The sequence below is a fragment of the Macrobrachium rosenbergii genome, chromosome 30, assembly GCF_040412425.1.
Source record: "Macrobrachium rosenbergii isolate ZJJX-2024 chromosome 30, ASM4041242v1, whole genome shotgun sequence".
Taxonomy (NCBI): Eukaryota; Metazoa; Arthropoda; class Malacostraca; order Decapoda; family Palaemonidae; genus Macrobrachium; species Macrobrachium rosenbergii.
The window spans coordinates 9,101,001-9,121,600 of NC_089770.1; the positions used below are offsets into that span (position 1 = coordinate 9,101,001).

General features: G+C 37.5%; 1 protein-coding gene across 2 annotated transcripts in view; it reads left to right on the top strand.

Moving 5' to 3' along the window:
- Positions 1-20,600, top strand: part of LOC136854993 (protein expanded-like) — a 120,708-nt gene that overhangs the window by 73,691 nt on the left and 26,417 nt on the right. For both annotated transcript variants that reach the window (XM_067131676.1, XM_067131677.1), the window contains exons 5-8: positions 4,053-4,132; positions 5,420-5,609; positions 7,966-8,190; positions 9,972-10,055. In XM_067131676.1, the coding sequence (XP_066987777.1) occupies positions 4,053-4,132; positions 5,420-5,609; positions 7,966-8,190; positions 9,972-10,055 (579 nt within the window). The remainder of the gene's footprint in view (positions 1-4,052; positions 4,133-5,419; positions 5,610-7,965; positions 8,191-9,971; positions 10,056-20,600) is intronic.

Here is a 20,600-nt window from a genome sequence, read left to right on the forward strand (position 1 = left end):
AAAAATGCAATAGTTTGGTCGTGTATAATGGCAGTGTTCAAATATATCCCATGTAACCCCAACTTGGGCTTAGTTTAGCAACGTCGATCTTGATGCGTTTTGGTTTCCTTGGGTATTACATATCAGTACCCATGACTCTTGTGTTTTACAAAATGATAATTAAAAATATGGCGGAATAAATTTTCCCGTGGTATTTACCGTAGGAGGAGGAAGCCAAACGCACGGAATCGGAAGATACCGGGCAGGTTGGAAAGGCTGCCCCTGACCATAGTAGGAACGTGGCCAACGGCCACTCGACGCGCGTACCAGATGTCGCTATATATCCCTATATATCCCCTCCCCCTTCTCTCCCTCCCTCCCCCTTTCTCATTCCTTTTACTCAACCCCCTCCCACGTTCCTCTCCCCCACCTAAAAGGCCCCGTCTGCTTATAGACAAAACGAGATAGCGTCTAGATGCTATAAAACATTAGGTTGTGAAGATAGTTGTAGCTTTTAACGCCGAGGTTCGAGTTGGATGAGTGTGTGTGTGTGTGTGTGTGTGTCCAGTATAGTTTGCTGGGGCGCTTCAGGCTTCGTTGGGCCTGCCTGATCTTTTACCTCCCCCCCACCCCAACCTCCCCATAACCCCTGTCCCAGGCCACCTATCCAGTTCCCCATCCACCTCACTACCCATCCCGTACCAACATACGTCTAACTTCAATCTCTGTAGTGCTAGTGTATTCCTAATCTCTAGCATTGTACTATTCCAATCCTTCAAGGTCCGAGACTATTCCCCATGTATTAGCTCTTGTACTATTTTCCATCTCGCCAGCGCCAGTACCATAACTATCCTTAGCCGTAGTACCATTCCTCATCATTACTACAAGTACTATTCGCTATCTCTACCTGTAGGGCTATTCCACTGTTCCACCATCTCCCAGGCGCTATTGTTCTTTCAATCTGCGCAGAGATAGTTCTGCGACATAGCTCCGAAATGAATTCAGAACCGAGGCCCAACTTTTACCGACGAAAACGGCGGAGCTGTCACAAGGAACAAGGCTACGGTTGCAGCCTTAACACGACGGTGGAATGTTCAGCTAGACGATTACAAACAACCGAATCATCCAAGGACCCGGCATGCCTAAGCGTTACGTTACGTATTGTCTCTCTCTCTCTCTCTCTCTCTCTCTCTCTCTCTCTCTCTCTCAGTAAGCCGGTATGTAGTTTGCGTTATGCTATAGGTGACTATTTTATTTAACTTTTCTGTCTTTTTTCATCTCCTTGTTATTTCCTTTATTGTTGATACATTGTCTCGTAACGAATACATACATTTACTCACAGCATCCCAAGTATTCTCTCTCTCTCTCTCTCTCTCTCTCTCTCTCTCTCTCTCTCTCTCTCTCTCTGTGAACGTACGCATACACACACATACATTATGTTCTGGTATTATGAAGACTTATCAGGATTATCAAGAGTAGGATATATTATTTTTGTTATTTATTGGTCATTATTTTCATTCTTCTCCGGACTTTGACCTTAAACACTTTGACGACTTTCAAGATAGATCTCCGAAATTTATATATATATATATATATATATATATATATATATATATATATATATATATATATATATATATATATATATATTATATATATATATATATATTATATATATATATATTATTCTGTGTATGAAGACGATGGTGCACCAGTAATGAACTCCACATTTAGACTTGCTGTCTTCCAGCCCGGGGCCAGCCTGTCTGACCACTGGCTCCAATACAAATTTACAGAATGAAGGTAACATGGCCCGAGCTTTTGGGGCGGTGCTTAACGTCCATGGTGGGGGCCTTGTGTCTCTGAGCCTCTCATATATTACAGCAGCTTTTTACGTTTGTGTGTATATATGTATATATATATATATATATATATATATATATATATATATATATATATATATATATATATATATATATATCTATATTTTATATATAGTTAGGTGGTCCCAGATCATGAGAATCACAACAGTCACTTCCACCCCTATTTAATGGCATAATCGAATTCAGTATCCACACTTCACTTCCTTAGAGGAAAGTTGGCTCAACGTTCCTTTCATACACTCCCTCCTTGGCTTCCTTACACGTTCAAAGTGTTTTTGTAGTCTTTCCCACACATCCTACTCACCTCTTCTTCCTACTCTTCTTCGTCCGATATATTTAATCTCAACTGAATTAACGATCATTGCTCCATCTTCCTGGGATTTCACTTTCTCATATATATATATATATATATATATATATATATATATATATGTGTATATATATATATATATATATATATATATATATATATATATATATAAATGATATAGAAAGAGAGAGTATGCATAAAAATACATACAGCAATTTATACTGAGTTTTGCTTGTGCGCATAACTGTCGAGCCTCCGTCTAAACAGTAACTCTTTTGATCTTGCGTTAGGTATCCTTGAAGACGGGCTACCACAACAGCATGTTCCTTAGCCGTGCCTATCATTTGTCCTCGCAAGCAAACGTTTTTAGGGCGTTTAAAAAGAATTTTATGGTTGTGCATGCATTCGTTGTTCCCGACTCGAAAAGATTATTCAGTCATCGTGCAATGTTTTCTTTTATAAACTTTTTTGTTATTTTATTTTTATAATGGGCAGCATTCCCTCATCTTTCGAACGTTCTTTTAGCCTTCACTTGGCTTTTATTTATTAATAGTCTTTTTTGTTATTTTATTTTTATAATGGGCAGCATTCCCTTATCTTTCGAGCGTTCTTTTAGCCTTCGCTTGGCTTTTATTCATTAAACTTTTTCAGACTTTTATTTCAGGCTATTCACCTTAACGTTTCTTAATTGACAACACAATCCTATTTTTAAGGTCTTACAGTCTTTCAAATCCAGACATTCGAAGGTAATTACTTTTTTATTTTTGTTTTCATGAATTTTTAATTAATACTTGACGTGTTCTTCCAAAAATTTTAATGATTTTAATCGTCAGTGTAAGCTTCTCTTTCTTTTTTAAAACTTATTCCAACATTTTCAAGTAAGATTTCGTTCTTTAGAACGTTCTTAAATTACCCGTGCAATTGATTATTTAAAAAAATTGTTTTCCTAAATATAAGACTGTAACTTTTATTATCTTGAACGTTTTTAATATCTTGAACGTTTTTAAACGGGCAATGCAGTCTTTTCTTTTTATAGACGTTTTTCTAATGTTTCAAGATTCAATCTTCCATTTCCCGAACGTTTATTTTGACTCGGCGGTGGGAGACAGAGCTAGGTTAGAATACAGCCCAGACGCTGACCTTGTAGAGACCTTATTTGTGAAGGAAATTTGCATTCTCTCTCTCTCTCTCTCTCTCTCTCTCTCTCTCTCTCTCTCTCTCTCTCTCTCTCTCAGTAAACACAGATGCAACAGTTAGACCGACGTCGATGACCTTTGGTGGTGTGACGTCAATTTACAGATAAAATTAGGCGATTAAACTGTCATAAATAAATTGCTCGAACGTGCTTTGGCTACTGTAATATAAACGGGGATTACCGCCTTAGCGTATAGCCCGCGTGAGGTGATAACAACCACATCTCTTTAAACTTAGATTAAGTGCTTAACACACACACGTGCTTGCATGCGCTGATACACACACACACACACACACACACGCACATATACATATATGTATATAAATATATATACATACAGTATATATATATATATATGTGTGTGTGTGTGTGTGTGTTTTAGTCCTCCAGTTCCTCAGCAAGACTTTCTGGATTATGTTGATTGCACATTGCTTCTTTCAGCTCTGGTTGCGACCACCGTAATGGTCTAACTACCAGGTACATAATCCCATTTGTAGGTCAACAGAGGCACAGTGGTTTTTTAACGCCACGTCTTTGTCATTGTTGTCTCGATTTTTTTTTTTTTTTTTATCATCGTTAACCGAGATTCACTGATTACTTTTCATCATACCTCTGTTTCCACGTTCCGCGTACAATAAGAATTAATTAATAATTAATATTCTCATAATTTTTCGTTTCGTTTCAGGGCCTGGACTCGAACGGCGAGCCTCTCTTGCAGTTCAAATTCCGCGTCCAGTTCTACGTCGAGACCGAACTTCTGCTCAGGTACGGCTGGGGCTTCGTTCTGTTGGAAGAACTGCTTCTATTTCTGTGTTGTTCTTATTTTGATTATTTTTGGTGTTGCGGTTAAACTAATATGAATCATATTGGTAATTTTGTCTGTTTATGTCTGCTTAGATTTAAAACTTCCCTTGGTTGTGTTTTATTATTATTATTATTATTGTTGTTGTTGTTTTGTTTTCTAGAAATCTTATTGTTGTAGTAGATTCTTCATTTTTAGTAGTAACTTCACTCTAGGGACTTACTGCCTCGATGATGATGATGATAATGGTGATGAGTATCATAATCATTTATTACAGCAGTGTTTGATATTGTCTGTTATTTCCTTTCTCAAATATTTTAAACTTGGTTATATCATTTTAAACCAAGTTTAAAGTATTTGAAGAAAATAAGAATGGAATCAATTATAATAATAATAATAATAATAATAATGATAATAATAATAATTATAATAATAATAATATAATAAGCAAAGTTATATATTAGGTAAATATGAACAACAAAAATTATTATAGTAATATACGTATATTAGCAACTACACCACTAAAAATGATCATCATAATTCCCTTTAATTAGATTGCTGTTACTTCCCTTCTCTGTGGAACAAAAGTCTCGACTACCATAATTAGTATTATTTTAATCCCCATATGATATCTTTAATATTAGTAGTAACTTGACACCATCAATATCATCATTCAGCTAGTATTCTCTTTCCCCGTATTTTTAATCATTTGTTACCCTTTTAAAGTACCAGTTACCTCCAAAGTTATTATTATTCATTTATTTTCTGTTTCTAGGGACCAAATATCTCGAAAATAGTGATGATAGCAACTTTTCAGAGTGTTTATCATCATTTTCTTCTTGTGTGTTATTATTATTATTATTATTATTATTATTATTATTATTATTAGTAGTAGTAGTAGTAGTAGTAGTAGTCGTTGCAGTTGTATTTTTCATCAAATTATTATCAATATTATTACTGATAATATTGATCAAATCTATTGGTAGAGATTTTATTTTTAAATATTTGTACCCATATCAATGTGGATTTATTTCTGCATTTAAAAACTCGTGCCATTGTGAGTATTTTATTATTATTATTATTATTATTATTATTATTATTATTATTATTATTATTATTATTATTATTATTATTATTATAAGCTATAGTAGTAGCTGTATTTTCCCATTAAATCATTATCATCATCATCATCATCATGGTTGTCATTCCTGTAAATACTGACCACTCTTGCTCTCTCCTCCTGGCCGCAGGGACCAACTCTCTCGTCTGCACTACTACTTGCAGCTGCGTGAAAATGTGCTCACCTACAACCAACCCATCCCTAAGGAGACGGCCTTCGTCATGGCCTCCTACGCCCTTCAGGCCGACCTGGGCGACTTCTGCCACGATCCCCACAGCCAGCAGCAGTATTTCGAACCGTCCCTCTATTTCCCACAGTGGGTAGGTGCATTCTCTTGATCAGGTCTTTGGTGTGCATCTTTGCGGGAAGGTGAGGTCATTTTGTAGGTGATTTTGATTTTTTCACTGTAGGGAAATGCTCCAATGGTTTGTAGGTTGTTATTGCCCTTCTCACAGTGGGTAGGTGCATGCATTGCTCGTAGGAAATGACTATGTCTTGGGAAGTATGTCTGTTTTCCCGAGCACTTCAGGCTGCTGGGATCTCATTGCCTCCCACATTCGCTCAAGCCAGGATTCGTAGAGAGATGCTGCGAGTTTCTTAGCTTTGAATTCTGGGATACGGCTCCATGCCCAGAACTTTTCTTTTTCAAAGCTTTTTTAATTTATTTATTTTAATTTTTTACAGCTGCTAATTTTTCATTCAAAAGTTAGGGCTTTCAAAGGTACAGAAAAAGTTTACGTTATCTCTTTTGATAGAGAGTCTTATTTTGTTAATGTGTATGTTAATGAACTTTAGTAGGTTATATTCACCTTTCTCCTAATCAGCTGGCAGATTGTTTTTAGTAGATTTTTTGAAGATTTTAAGGAATTTTATGCACCGGTTGAACATTTATGTTTATTTCAGCCAGTAAAATATTTTCCCTGCGTCAATTTTGACTTCCGTGAGTTATACGAAAGGAATAAATCATGTCTCTCATTTCACTTATTTCAGCGATTAATTTTTGTCTTATTATTGCATACTTGATACTCTTTTTTTTTATTGCACTTAGTGAATTGATTTTTGCAGTTGTTATTGAATTTTAGCATGAAGGTTAGACATGTGTCGCGCATCTAGTTGGTGGATTGTTTTTTTTTCGGTTGTTTATTTATTCCGCGGTAGTTTTGTTAATGAATTATATCTAGTTTAACCGAAACCTTTCATCACTTTCATGGCGGTGTAATTTTGTTCCTTGTTTGGGCAATAAATTTTCATGAAATTTTCCTTTGCTTTTGTTATGTTTTTGTACTTTATAATAATTTATCTGTACTTTCTTCTGCAGATGTTGATAAATGTTACTGTGAGATTCCCTTGATAATAACGAATTACGCACACCAGTCAATGTTACTTTGCGATTCTTTAGATAATATCGAATTACACACGCCAATCAATGTTACTTTGGGATTCTTTAGATAATAACGAATTACACACACCAGTCAATGTTACATTGCGATTCTTTAGATAATATCGAATTACACACGCCAACCAATGTTACTTTGGGATTCTTTAGATAATAACGAATTACACACACCAGTCAATGTTACTTTGGGATTCTTTAGATAATAACGAGTTACACACGCCAGTCAATGTTACTTTGGGATTCTTTAGATAATATCGAGTTACACACGCCAGTCAATGTTACTTTGGGATTCTTTAGATAATATCGAGCTACACACGCCAGTCAATGTTACTTTGGGATTCTTTAGATAATAATTCTTTAGATACCAGTCAATGTTACTTTGAGCTTTAGATAATAACGAATTACACACGCCAGTCAATGTTACTTTGGGATTCTTTAGATAATTCGAATTACACACGCCAATTACTTTGGGATAATAACGAATTACACACGTCAATGTTACTTTAGGATTCAGAATTCACGCCAACCGTTACTTTGGGATTCTTTAGATAATAACTTTGAGTTCGAATTACGAGTTACACGCCAGTCAATGTTACTTTGGGATTCTTTAGATAATATCAATAACGAACTTTATTCTTTAGATAATACAGCTACCAATCAATGTTACTTTGGGATTCTTTAGATAATAACGAATTACACAGAGTCAATGTTACTTTGGGATTCCAATCAATCAACGTTACTTTATTCTTTAGGGAATTCAGTCAACGTTACTTTAGGATTCTTTAGATAATAACGAATTACAGACGCCAATCAATGTTACTTTATTCTTTACGAATTACACATACCAGTCAATGTTCTTTGGGATTCTTTAGATAATAAACGAATTACAGACGCCAATCAATGTTACAATCAACGTCAATTTGCCAGGGATTCATTAGATAATAACGAATTACACACGCCAGTCAACGTCACTTTGGGATTCTTTAGATAATAACGAATTACACATACCAGTCAATGTTACTTTGGGATTCTTTAGATAATAACGGATTGCACATACCAGTCAATGTTACTTTGGGATTCTTTAGATAATAACGAATTACACACGCCAGTCAATGTTACTTTGGGATTCTTTAGATAATACCGAATTACAGACGCCAATCAATGTTACTTTGGGATTCATTAGATAATAACGAATTACACACGCCAGTCAACGTTACTTTGGGATTCTTTAGATAATATCGAATTACACACGCCAATCAAAGCTACGCCTTTCATTGCAGCTGGTGGAGCGGGTGGGGGTGCCGTACATCATGGAAAACGTCCCGCTCCTGCACCGAGACAACCTGGGTCTGACGCGGGCCGAGGCCCAAGCGCATTACATCCGCGAGGCGTCGCAGCAGGAGGCTCCCCACAATCTCCACCTGTACCGCCTGCGATGCAAGAAGCAGGAGCCGACGCCGCAGGTGGCTATGGCCATCTGCGCCAAGGGCGTCGAATTGTATGAGGTAAGATGATGCTGGCAGATAAGGAAGAAGGAAGGCGCAGCAGTGAATTAGTTCATAATATATTTCTCTCTCTTCTTCTTTTTTTTTTTGTTGGGAGGCCGTCGGTAGGGGATGCCTTATTTCATTGCACGCGTCAGACGTACGGAAAAAAGGCAGTAGGAAGTGAAAGGGATTTTAGCCTTGTGGCTGTGTTGTACATGGATGCTTTTTCTCTGTATAAGATGCTCTTTGTATTATAAAGTATCATTGGTTTTAATGAGTCAACGAAACCCCATGTATTAGTGTTTGTGAGGTTTAATCTAAAAGAGAATATAATTTGTTCATGTATTTTTAACGTAACTTTATTCCCTTTACGGGAATGGATATTTCCATGTATTTTTAATATAGATTTAGTTTCATATCGTCACAGATTTCGTTTATTCAGATTTCTGTGTATGTTTGTTATTTACCAACCAGCAAGATATTTTTTATGTATTTTGAAACTGAGTTTTTACATAACGAAATTAATACTGTACATTTCCTCTACCGCTTTTGGTATTTCACTTGCCTGACTAGACATTCCCATGATTTTAATAATACTGTACCAGAATAAAATGCTTTTTATTATATTTGTTATTTTTAACAAAAATGACACCAGACCATGAAAGTATCTGGAGTCCTTTTTTTGTTGAAATTCTTATAGGGGATTTCAACGCCTCATAAGAAAGTGATCTTGTGCCTTGGTAGATTATCAGTTTTCAGAAAGAGTTTTTACACGGTTTTGATCTTCCTATTAGCTTATTTTTTTTACAAGAGATGTTTAATTAATAAAAAAAAAACTTGTTTTCAGACGTGATCCTTTTTTTCACAATCGGTTTTTTTTAAATAACTTTTTTATCATAATCGGCTTTTCGATTTGTATTTAAGCTACCGTTCTCAGTCGATGAATTCTTTTGTCACAGCTGGATTTTAAAGTAGCCTTTGTATTCAGCACAGGCAGGTCTTCCTTTTTATATATATAAAAATCAAATTGATATATTCTTCTCGTCCATTTCATGGTGGACTTCACTATTTGAATTTAAATTCATGATGATCAATGGCGTTTTTACGTGACGGGAGTCTCTATAAGTCCGGAATTTAATGGGTGGTTAGAATTATCTTTTTTTGTTTTCCGTTCCTCGTAAGGATGGCAACGTAAAATAGGATAATAAATTTGACTCTCTCTCTCTCTCTCTCTCTCTCTCTCTCTCTCTCTCTCTCTCTCTCTCTCTCTCTCTCTCTCTCTCAATCAGATCCCCGAACGGGTCGAGGAAAGGCAAGGTACGATCGCATTTTTCTGAAAGTCCTGTACGTGTCTTTTTAACTAAGCATTGGATTATGTACCTGGTTGTTATTCAAGTATGTGGGTCGCCGTTGCTTTGGAGAGAGATTGAGAATAAGATAAATAGCTTTTGACTGATCAGTACTTCGTAAAAAATATTGCATCATATCGCATCATATCGTATAATGAAACATAAGAAGGCCTCGGCGTGGTAAATCTAATCTCATTAGGGCAAAATCAAATTTTCGAAGATATCATTGTAGACTGAAGCATCACCTAAGTTTTAGGAACACGTAGGAAAACAGGGAGTTCCAGAGACAGTGAGTCGATTTTGGGCGCAACTATTCCGTAAGTTATACAATACTGTCAATTTTTTTCTTGTAATTTGCTTACTATATGAAGCAAATTACTCATTATTATTATTATTATTATTATTATTATTATTATTATTATTATTATTATTATTATTTCTCCTTCCCAGGACGACATGGGAGGGTCTCCGACTACTTCCCGAAAACTGATCTCCAATTTCCAGTGGTCCAACATCGGCGAGCTTTCTTTTGAGGTGAGTACTGAGTAGGGCTTAAGAGTATTGGTTGATTGTTACTTTAATGAAGTGACAGTACTCTCTCTCTCTCTCTCTCTCTCTCTCTCATGCTAGGTTTCTTTCGAGTCTCTCTCTCTCTCTTTCATATCTTTCATGAAGAGATTTTATTTATATATTATATTTATAGTATATATATATATATATATATATTTATATATATATATATATTATATATGTATGTATATGTGTGTATTTATTAATGTATGTATGCGCGTGTACAAATGTATGCTGTATATATGTAAGATTTATATACACATGTGTATGATGTATATATGTAAGACTTACGCTGCCTTATAAATTAGCATACACAAAGAGAGAGAGAGAGAGAGAGAGAGAGAGAGAGAGAGAATCCCTGGAACAAAGTCCATATTTGGCATGAGGAGACGAGCTTAGCGCTTGGCCTTAACGCTACGTCCACTACGTCCGTCGGTAGCAGCCGCGGAGCGGCAGTGTGCGTTTTTTGTTTTTAATTACAAGGGAACCAGACAGCGCGTAAAAGATAGGGACTCGAAGTCATCAAGGAAGTAACCTACACTCGTCCTTAGGGTCGCCTGGAACACGGTCCTACCCTAAGACTTTCGCCCTTGCGAGCTCCTGGTGGTGTTGCCTTGTGTTCCCTTGGACCGTCCGCTGCGACACAGAGATGAATTGACTATCGATTATAAATTGTCTTCATTACATTTATGGGCTACTAAAACTGTCGTGAAGCCATTGTTCGGTTTTAATGCTCTCTCTCTCTCTCTCTCTCTCTCTCTCTCTCTCTCTCTCTCTCTCTCTCTCTCTCTCTCTCTCGTTTTCGACAGAGTACTTTCATGGATATGATGTCTATATGTATATATATATATATATATATATATATATATATATATATATATATATATATATATATATGAATATATATCTATATATAAATCTAAAATGTATGTTTATATTAGTTATTTATACTTTTGCCATCTTAAAAGATATAAATCATTGTAGATAATAAAGAAAGAAATAAAAAAGAAATGAATAAAAAGCTAAAATTCGTATATCGTTGGTTATCAGAGGAACTGCAAATACAAATACTCACCATAGAAACCACTGACCGCTTTGAGTGCGGCGCCAACATATATTTTTCCATCAGTTAAGGTTCGAACATGGGTAAGAGAGACCAAAGATTTTAGAAGATGACTGAGGAACGGGTGCAGGGAAGGGAAGTATGGATGGAAAGGTGATTGTGTATGAGAAGGGTAGATAAAGGATGGAAAAAGGAGGAGGAGGAGGAGGAGGAGGAATAAGTCCGTTGAGTTGGTGAAGAAGAAATTGTTAGAGGTGGAGGCGAGGGTAAATGGGAGGGGTTGTTGGAGGTAGACGAAAAAAAAATTGAGAGAAAAAAAAGTGTTGGAGGTGAAGGAAGAACTGGAAGAAAATAAAGAGTTGCTGAAAGGGGGAGGAGAGGAAGTGGTTGGGAAGAAGGAATTTTTGGAATTAAAAGAGTTGGAGAAGAAGAAAGCATTATTGAAGGAGGAGAAGAAATAGTTGTTGAAGACAAAAGAAAAGATTGTTGGAGTATGAACTCAAAATACAAAATAAACGGTAGAAGGAATCGTTGGCGATGAAGCAGGATAAGCAAGGGTAGAGTGGGAGAGGAAGGGTGGAAGTCATCGTTGGAGATAAAATAAGGGGGGTAGGGGGAGAATAAGGGAGAGTCCATTGAAGTTCGTTATGTTGAGGATGAATGTGAGGCGTGGTTGGCTATAGCCATGTTACCGTGGTCACGCGTCTGCTTCCTTCCATCCGTTGCACCTGTAGTACTCTCTCTCTCTCTCTCTCTCTCTCTCTCTCTCTCTCTCTCTCTCTCTCTCTCTCTCTCTCATATCCTACCGGCATCCCTATCCTGAGATTCCTCTGCTCTTCCTTGTATTATAATTTTTTTACTTTTATTATTCTTTCTCTTTTGTTTCGATATATTTATCATTAGATTCCTTACAATAATCAGCACTGCAAATGAAACGTATATATATATATATATATATATATATATATATATATATATATATATATATATATATATATATATATATATATGTGTGTGTGTGTGTGTATATATGTATATATATATATATATATATATATATATATATATATATATATATATATATATATACATATATAGATAGATAGATAGATAGATAGATAGATAGATAGATAGATATAAATATGTGAGTGTTGATTCTGTGTATGTTTTTCTTTGTCTTTTTTGTCAACGTATGCACACCACTTGCTCATGAAATCGAGAAATGCACATAAAATGTTGCTTAAAAGGTCGCAGGCGTTTTTATTGATATACAAAAATTCAAATAGCTTAATTTCAGGAAAATATTTTCACTTGCATGTATTCCTCTCTCTCTCTCTCTCTCTCTCTCTCTCTCTCTCTCTCTCTCTCTCTCTCTCTCTCTCTCTGTTATATCTGTATATTCAGATTTTTTCAGCTAAGAGCCTTGTACTTTAACAAGGTGTGGCTTCAGAGAAAAATAAAACACTACAATCAGTCACATTCGTACGTAAAAACTTGATTTCAACAACATACATTAACACCTCCACATTTATCTACAGAAGACTCATCAGCAGCGACATAGACCCACTAAACTTAGTGCACCATTCACTTCTATCTTGCACGTAATCTTGCATTTCTTGGACATTCAAGCCTGGGCTAGATTAGGGTTTGATGTTGTTCTTCTGAGCCTTGATTTTGAAATTATTTCGATCGTACATCTCGTCTGTATTCCACAAATGAGAGGAGAGAGAGAGAGAGAGAGAGAGAGAGAGAGAGAGAGAGAGAGAGAGAGAGAGAGAACTGACTTTATTGATGTGGTTAGGGAAACGCAAAGGATTCCTGAATGCATCTGTTATGCTATCTGTAGAAGAAAATAAGAATTTGACCGCAATTTATTTAGTTATTGACAGTGCTCTCTCTCTCTCTCTCTCTCTCTCTCTCTCTCTCTCCATTGCGGTAGTGATCCGTCTGCCATTTGTATAGGTACTTTTAAAAGCAACGTTCTCTTGAACTCGAGCAGAAACATTCTTCTCTCAGGCTGCCGAGTAACACCCGACAGCAGGCCTCTTCTGCTGCGTACTCTATGTAAGTCAACAATCCTCTGATCGCCTAATCTGGTGAAATGTCTATCGCTTAACTGCAAGCTATAGAAAAATTCGTTTCTCTCCCATTTTCAGTGATGCCTGCAGCTTTCATTAGGATGAACCCTTCTTTTCTTCGTCGTCCGTTTGTTTAAAATGATTATATTCGACCTGAACTAGATAAGGACAGGTAGTTCGTTTCATTGGAAAGGCAAGATGTTTTGCGTCCATATATTTCGTTCCAGTGTCTGGGTTTCAGGCTTTCAAACATGGCTCTCAAATACCGTAGAGTTGTGGTCGAGATCCGTTGCAGGTTGTTAAAAAAAATCTGTTCAAGTTCTTATGCAACATGTGTAACATTAGGTGTGTTTTGGTTGGGCGGGTATCTACGTGTGTGTATATGCTAATGCACAAATAGTCATTATTTAATGTTCTCTTTTCTGGATCGTGTAGCAATCATGTTTTTATCTTAGACTTTTATTCATCGTGGATTTGGTTCCAGAAAATGTTAGCCTTCCGGTTCTCAGTATTTTTAAAGTAAATATTGCCAGCCCATACACACACTTATCCACCCTGGCTGTGACCGACTATAGTCGACTAACTCCTAGGTTCATAATTCACAACTTAGGTCGGCAGAGGCCCACTGGCATGAAGCATACCCATCCTCCTGGGTCCTCAGGTTCGAATCCTAGGCAAAGATTGGGGGGATTTCATGATATGTACACACACACACATATACATATATATATATGTATATGCGAGTATATACTGATTGTTTAAAACCGTTACTCTCTCTCTCTCTCTCTCTCTCTCTCTCTCTCTCTCTCTCTCTCTCTCTCTCTCTCTCTCTCTCTCAGTGAAAGACGATGGTGACTAAGGTTTTTAATAAAAGTGCCCAAAACTGAGCAGTGTATAGAGGGCATCTGGATTTTTAACTGTACTTCCTCCATAGTACCGAATTTTTTTTTTTTTTTTACTTTTTTGTTACATTGTGTAAAGATTTATGATTTAAGTTTGTAGAGATCCGGGATAATGTCTGCGTGTGTGTATGTGCGTGTATGTGCGTTTGTGTATGTTGGCTCCTGGTCAAACCGTACCTGCTCTCCCGTCCCGGCCCGCAATTGGTCAGGTGGTACCACCACCAGCAGGAGCAGCAGATGAGAGTCGGCAGGCCCATGGACTCCAGGCATGCCCTCTGCATCTACCCCCCAAACCTCCCCCTTACCCTCATTCCCCTCCCCCCTAAGCTTTCCGAAACCTTAATGATTTTCGGGTATTAGCGAAACGTTTGGTTTAGCCTTCATATCTCTCGTTGCAGAATTCCAACCACTTCCTGCTTCAGCAGTTTCTCGTGGAAATTTATGCCCCCTGAAAAATGGCACGTGGTGTCCGGCGAGTGTTGTCGCATTTTTCAGAAGTTATTCTTGTCCCTTTCGTTATTTGTAGGGCAGAGAAAGGTTGTGATGAAGAAAGAAATCGACTTTTTTTTTTTTTTACCCATTGTAACTTAGTGAACAGTTAGTCTAAACTTCCCTGACTGTCTAAAACTCCTGGGCTGTCTAGATCTCCCTAGTTGAACAAACTCACCTGGGTCGTCTAAAAGTCCCTGGACCAAACCTCGAAGTCCGAATTGGCACCGAATATAGACTTTCTGTATGGTGTTTGACCCCAAAATTCCCGACAATTTTATTTGTGGAAATTTGACCAGATGTTTGTTTTGAAATTTAATCAGGGGCACGCATGCATAGCGTTTTTCCAAAATTTTTAACTTTTTGTTTCGTGAACTGACCTATAGATTGTTAATTGTAGTTTATTTCTGAATAACATGGCTCCAAGACGTGACTTTTTTTTCAGTACGATAAGACCTAGGTGTTTTATGTACGGTGTTATTTTTTCAAGGTGTAAACTTTCTAGACTTTTATATGATTGGAAAGCTGACTTTGTAGTACAGATTGATCTGTGTGGTTTTATTTAAGATCTATATTTCCTAGTTTTTCAGTTTTGTAACAGGCGTGGTAACACATTTAAATGATATAGTCAACAATCTTATATTGATATTTTGTATATAAAAATAAAACGTTTCAGTTGGATGATTAATAGCTCGAATTATCTGCTTGTTTTGTGAGATTAGTTTAAATGTCTTGTAATATTGATAATTCTCAGCCACTGAAGCAATATCGAAATAACGGATAAATAATTTGGAACAGATTCAGTCATTACTTTTAGCCACTGACAAACAGACTGACAGTTGGAGATTTGTACTTCGGAATACTACGATACATTTTGTACCAAGAAATAGTCATGAGACTTCAGGAGAGAGAGAGAGAGAGAGAGAGAGAGAGAGAGAGAGAGAGAGATAGTTTCATGAATTTTCTTTTCAGATTACACGTTTTTCCCTCGAACTACAAAAATTCTCAGAAACATTTTTAGGGGCGTGTGGGCGGGGGACTCTGTGACTTGGGCGGCGGTCGGTATCTGCTATAGGAAATTGGTCCTTGCCTAAGGTTTTGGGTAATTGACGAGCAATTTAGTAATGCTTACGCAAAAGGCGATTGCGCACCCGCGCATGCGTACGGTTCTGGGAAGTAAATCTGTCGGGCTGGGAAGTTTTGATCCCGGAAATGTTTAGAGAGTTATCATTGAGTAATAAAGAAACTCTAGATGTTTTTTCATTACTTACTTGTTGACATACAGGCCTCGTTATGTCGCATTACCTCTCGCACGATTGATTGATTGATTCATGTCTATGAAAACTGGCGTCACACAACCTAGCTTATTGCACATTTCATCTTCCCTTTACCCTCCCCCCTCCTTTATTACCTCCCCCCCTCTTTCCGCTCACATACCTTCCCCATTTATTATATCTTATTTATCTAATCTCCTCTTCCTCTTATTATATCACCCATTTTTTATTCTCTCCTCTTTTTTCCTTTCTTTTAAGTCACACATTTTCCCCCTTGGCTCAGCTCCTCATTTCCTTCTTTATCCTCACTTTCCTCTCTTATAACTCCCTATATCTCCTCGTCTGCCTCTCTCCTCCATTTCCCTTCCACATTCTCTCATTCCTTCTTTTATTCCTTTTGCTGTTCCCAACCACCATTTCCCTTTCAGTTTTGTCCATTTGTTATCTCTCTCTCTCTCTCTCTCTCTCTCTCTCTCTCTCTCTCTCTCGTACTCACCTGTATTCAGTCCATCTTTTATCGCCACCTCTCTCTCTCTCTCTCTCTCTCTCTCTCATCTCTCCTCTCTCTCTCCATTTCCCTGTATTCAGTTTTATCCATTTTTCACCATCTCTCTCTCTCTCTCTCTCTCTCTCTCTCTCTCTCTCTCTCTCCTCGTACTCACCTGTATTCAGTTATCTTTTCTCTCTCTCTCTCTCTCTCTCTCTCTCTCTCTCTCTCTCTCTCTCTCTCTCTGTCTCTCAGTTCACCTGTTTCTGTCCACCTCTCTCACCCTCTCTCTCTCTCTCTCTCTCTCTCTCTCTCTCTCTCTCTCTCTCTCTCTCTCCACCACCTTGGTCCTCCTGGTAGTAGCCATGAGAGTGAGATCAGTAGTTGATGGTCGGATGAAGCTGACGATGACGTGGGAGTATTGACAATTGAAATGAGATCAAACCTGTTTCCGTTTTATGTGGCGAGCCTCACAATTAGTTTAATTTGTTCTTGCCGATAATTAGCAACAGATGGCTCACCGGAGTTTAAAATGTCTGCATAATTTAGACGAAGGAGAGAGAGAGAGAGAGAGAGAGAGAGAGAGAGAGAGAGAGAGAGAGAGAGAGAGAGAGAGAGATGGTATGCGTAGCTCTTTGACGCAAGATGTGCGGCTTTTTCTTTTTGTCTCGTATGTAAGTGAAGAATAGTTTTGTGTACACATGTAAGTTTGTTCATGTGTGTCAGTATGTAAGAGTTAGGGTAGACATTCTTTTTATTCCTGCGCACACACACACACACACGCAACTGGTTGGATCTTTCACTTACAAATAAGGTTTCGTACAAAATGCGTTAAGGGATGCCAGTGTTCTGTAATTATTATTATTATTATTATAATTATTATTATTATTGTAAATATAGTAAGTGTCTTCCCATTATGATGATGATGATAATGATGATGATTATTACTGTAAATACAATAAGTGTCTTCCCATTATTATTATTATTATTATTATTATTATTATTATTATTATTATTATTATTGTAAATACAAGAAGTGTCTTCCCAGAGTTACAATTTGGTCATTTCATCAGTATTGCAAAATAGAACTTAAAATTTATGGTTACATATAACGGTAACATCAACTGTTCCTTTTTTTACCGTTTCGAATGGCCCAGAAATAACGGTAATATCTACAAATCCTTTAAAAGTTGCGTAAATTATAAATGATCTTCCTGCTTTCGTTTTTCCTCGCACATATAGCCTTCACTTGTTCAAGGGGCAGTCTTTTTTTCGTCTCATTTTTTGGTCTCGAGATGAATGAATTACTTTGCCCATCGACCTTCGACTAAAAATAAAACATATTGATGCGGAATTTTAGTGTCTTCCATGTTACCATAAATGATATTGAAAATGATTTGCGGAAGTTTTAATAAAAAAAAAAAAAGAATTATTGTTTGCGGTAGTTTAATGAAAAATTTTTTGCAATAGTTTTATTGAAAAAAATGTTTCTGTGGTAGCTTTAATTAAAAATAAAAAGAATGTTTACGTTACTTCTAACGGCAAAGATGTAAAAAGTATATGATATACTCTTAGTAATTTAATTTTGACAGAATATTTGCGGTAGCTGTAGTCGCGAGTTAAAGAATTTTTGCGGTACTTGTAAAAAAAAAAGATATAAAGAGTATATGATATACTCTTAGTAATTTATCTTTGAGAGAATATTTGCGGTATTTTGAGTAGCATTCATGACGGTGATTGCGGTGAGGGGCGGAGTGTGCGTACCTGTGTAGCAGGATACTTGAGGATCGCAGGTGTATATATACCAGAGGTGATGGTTCCAGCCAGTACATGGAGACGGTCGCTACCTACAAGCCTCTGCTCTACTGCGGGTTAAACGCTCTCTCTCTCTCTCTCTCTCTCTCTCTCTCTCTCTCTCTCTCTCTCTCTCTCTCTCTCTCTCTCACTTCATTTGCAGCATTCACTCTCATTTTCCTTCTCTGTTGTGCTGTGTGGTAATCCCTCTCTCTCTCTCTCTCTCTCTCTCTCTCTCTCTCTCTCTCTCTCTCTCTCTCTCTCTCTCTCTCTCCGCTTTATTGCAGCATTCACTCTCCATTTTCCTTCTCTGTTGTGCAGTGGTAAATCTCTCTCTCTCTCTCTCTCTCTCTCTCTCTCTCTCTCTCTCTCTCTCTCTCCACTTTCTCTTGCTCTCTTCAGCTCTCCTTTTCCTTCTCTGTTGTGCAGTGGTAAATCTCTCTCTCTCTCTCTCTCTCTCTCTCTCTCTCTCTCTCTCTCTCTCTCTCTCTCTCTCTCTCTCCCACTTTATTGCAGCATTCACTCTCTCTCTCCGCTTTATTGCAGCATTCACTCTCCTTTTCCTTCTCTGTTGTGCTGTGGTAAACCTCTCTCTCTCTCTCTCTCTCTCTCTCTCTCTCTCTCTCTCTCTCTCTCTCTCTCTCTCTCTCTGTTTTCTGCTCCTGGTAGCAGCAAAATACCATCGTGCTGGCTGGCCTGGTACCACGACCAGCACCAGTCCAAGGTGTTTCCTCGGCGTGTTCTTGCCCCCGGACATATTTCACTGCTTCTGTGCGATCGTTATCAAATATGATGAAGGGTTGGGGTTGGATGTTGTGCTCTACTGCCTAACTTACACTCCCTGCAGGACGTGGAGGAGGAGGAGGAGGAGTAGAAGAAGTTGGAAGAGTAGGAGGGAGAAAAAGAACTGGGAATAGTAGAAGATAGAAGTGTGTGGATTGCTGGGATATTCATGGTCTCCTGGTTTTAGCTCTATAGAAGAAGAAGAAGAAGAAGAAGAAGAAGAAGAGAAGAAGAAGAAGAAGAAGAAGAAGAAGAAGAGGAAATGGAGATGAGGAAGAAGCGAGACATGGATAGGAGGAAATGGGAGGACGAAAGTAAGAAGAGAGAGAGAAGAATATGAGAAGATAAAGAGACTTGGGTGGGTGGCTGGTACATTCATGGCCTGCTAGCAGTTTCTCTCTCTCTCTCTCTCTCTCTCTCTCTCTCTCTCTCTCTCTCTCTCTCTCTCTCTCTCTCTGAAGAAGTGTAGGAAGAGATGGAGGTGGAGAAGTAATGGTTGAGGGAGAAGGAAAAGAAGATAGAAGGCCATAAGGACGAAGGAGAAAAAGCGGGTAGTATTACAGAACTGGGTGTCTAGCTAGCACATTTATAACTCTCTCTCTCTCTCTCTCTCTCTCTCTCTCTCTCTCTCTCTCTCTCTCTCTCTCTCTCTCTCTCTCTCTCAGGTAGTTTTAGAAACATTGGAAACATCGATAAATATGAAGCACCATAAGAACAGGGGACGAGATTATGATAATAATAAAGAAAACGATCTTGAATGTTTATGAATGGAAACAATAGTCAAGTAATGAACAACGAAAATGCGAATTACAGTAAAAAAAAAACTCCCTTAAAAAAAATATCTACACTTAAAAATACCCCTTTTAAATAATTTTGTGTATACAATTTGGCACACGCTGGAATGGACAGGTGGACATTATTTTAACTCGTTCTTTGTATATTGCTTTAATAGATTGCCCTTGACACTGTGACGTAGTTTCCTAGACAGAATCTTAACATGATACTTAGTTTGGTAGACTGTTTCCCTTTTATTTATGTTTTTCTTGACATTCTGTGATATTTTTCTACTGTGTGTGGCTGCAAAGCTATTCCTTGTAAGGCATTTAATTATCTGACTGGAGTTGGGACCAATATATATATATATATATATATATATATATATATATATATATATATATATATATATACATATACACATATATACACACATACATACGTACTACGACATATGCGTCCATTTTGTGAGGTTCACATTGGCATAAGTTTTGTGTTTATATCAGTATTTAAGCTGTGATGTAAAGTGATGTTTACATTTATTTTTTTCATCTAGCCCCTCTGCTTATTTAGATTGCTCACTGTTTTCATAATTTTTGTATATTTTTGGTTTTATCAGTTCACCGTACGCAGTTTTCAGTGCGCCAAGTCCTTGAACATGTGTCCAGGTCTTTGATTATGTGCGAAAGTTATCGAGCATGGCTTGCCAGGTCATTGAGAACGTGCTCCTTGCCATTTGTATGTGCGCTAGGTCACCCACCAGTTGCCTCAGGTCACCTCATATGACCCAGGATCTTGGGCTTGTGCTTTGGTCACCAGGATTGTGCCACAGGTCATTGAGTGTGTGCCCCAGGTCTAGGTTATC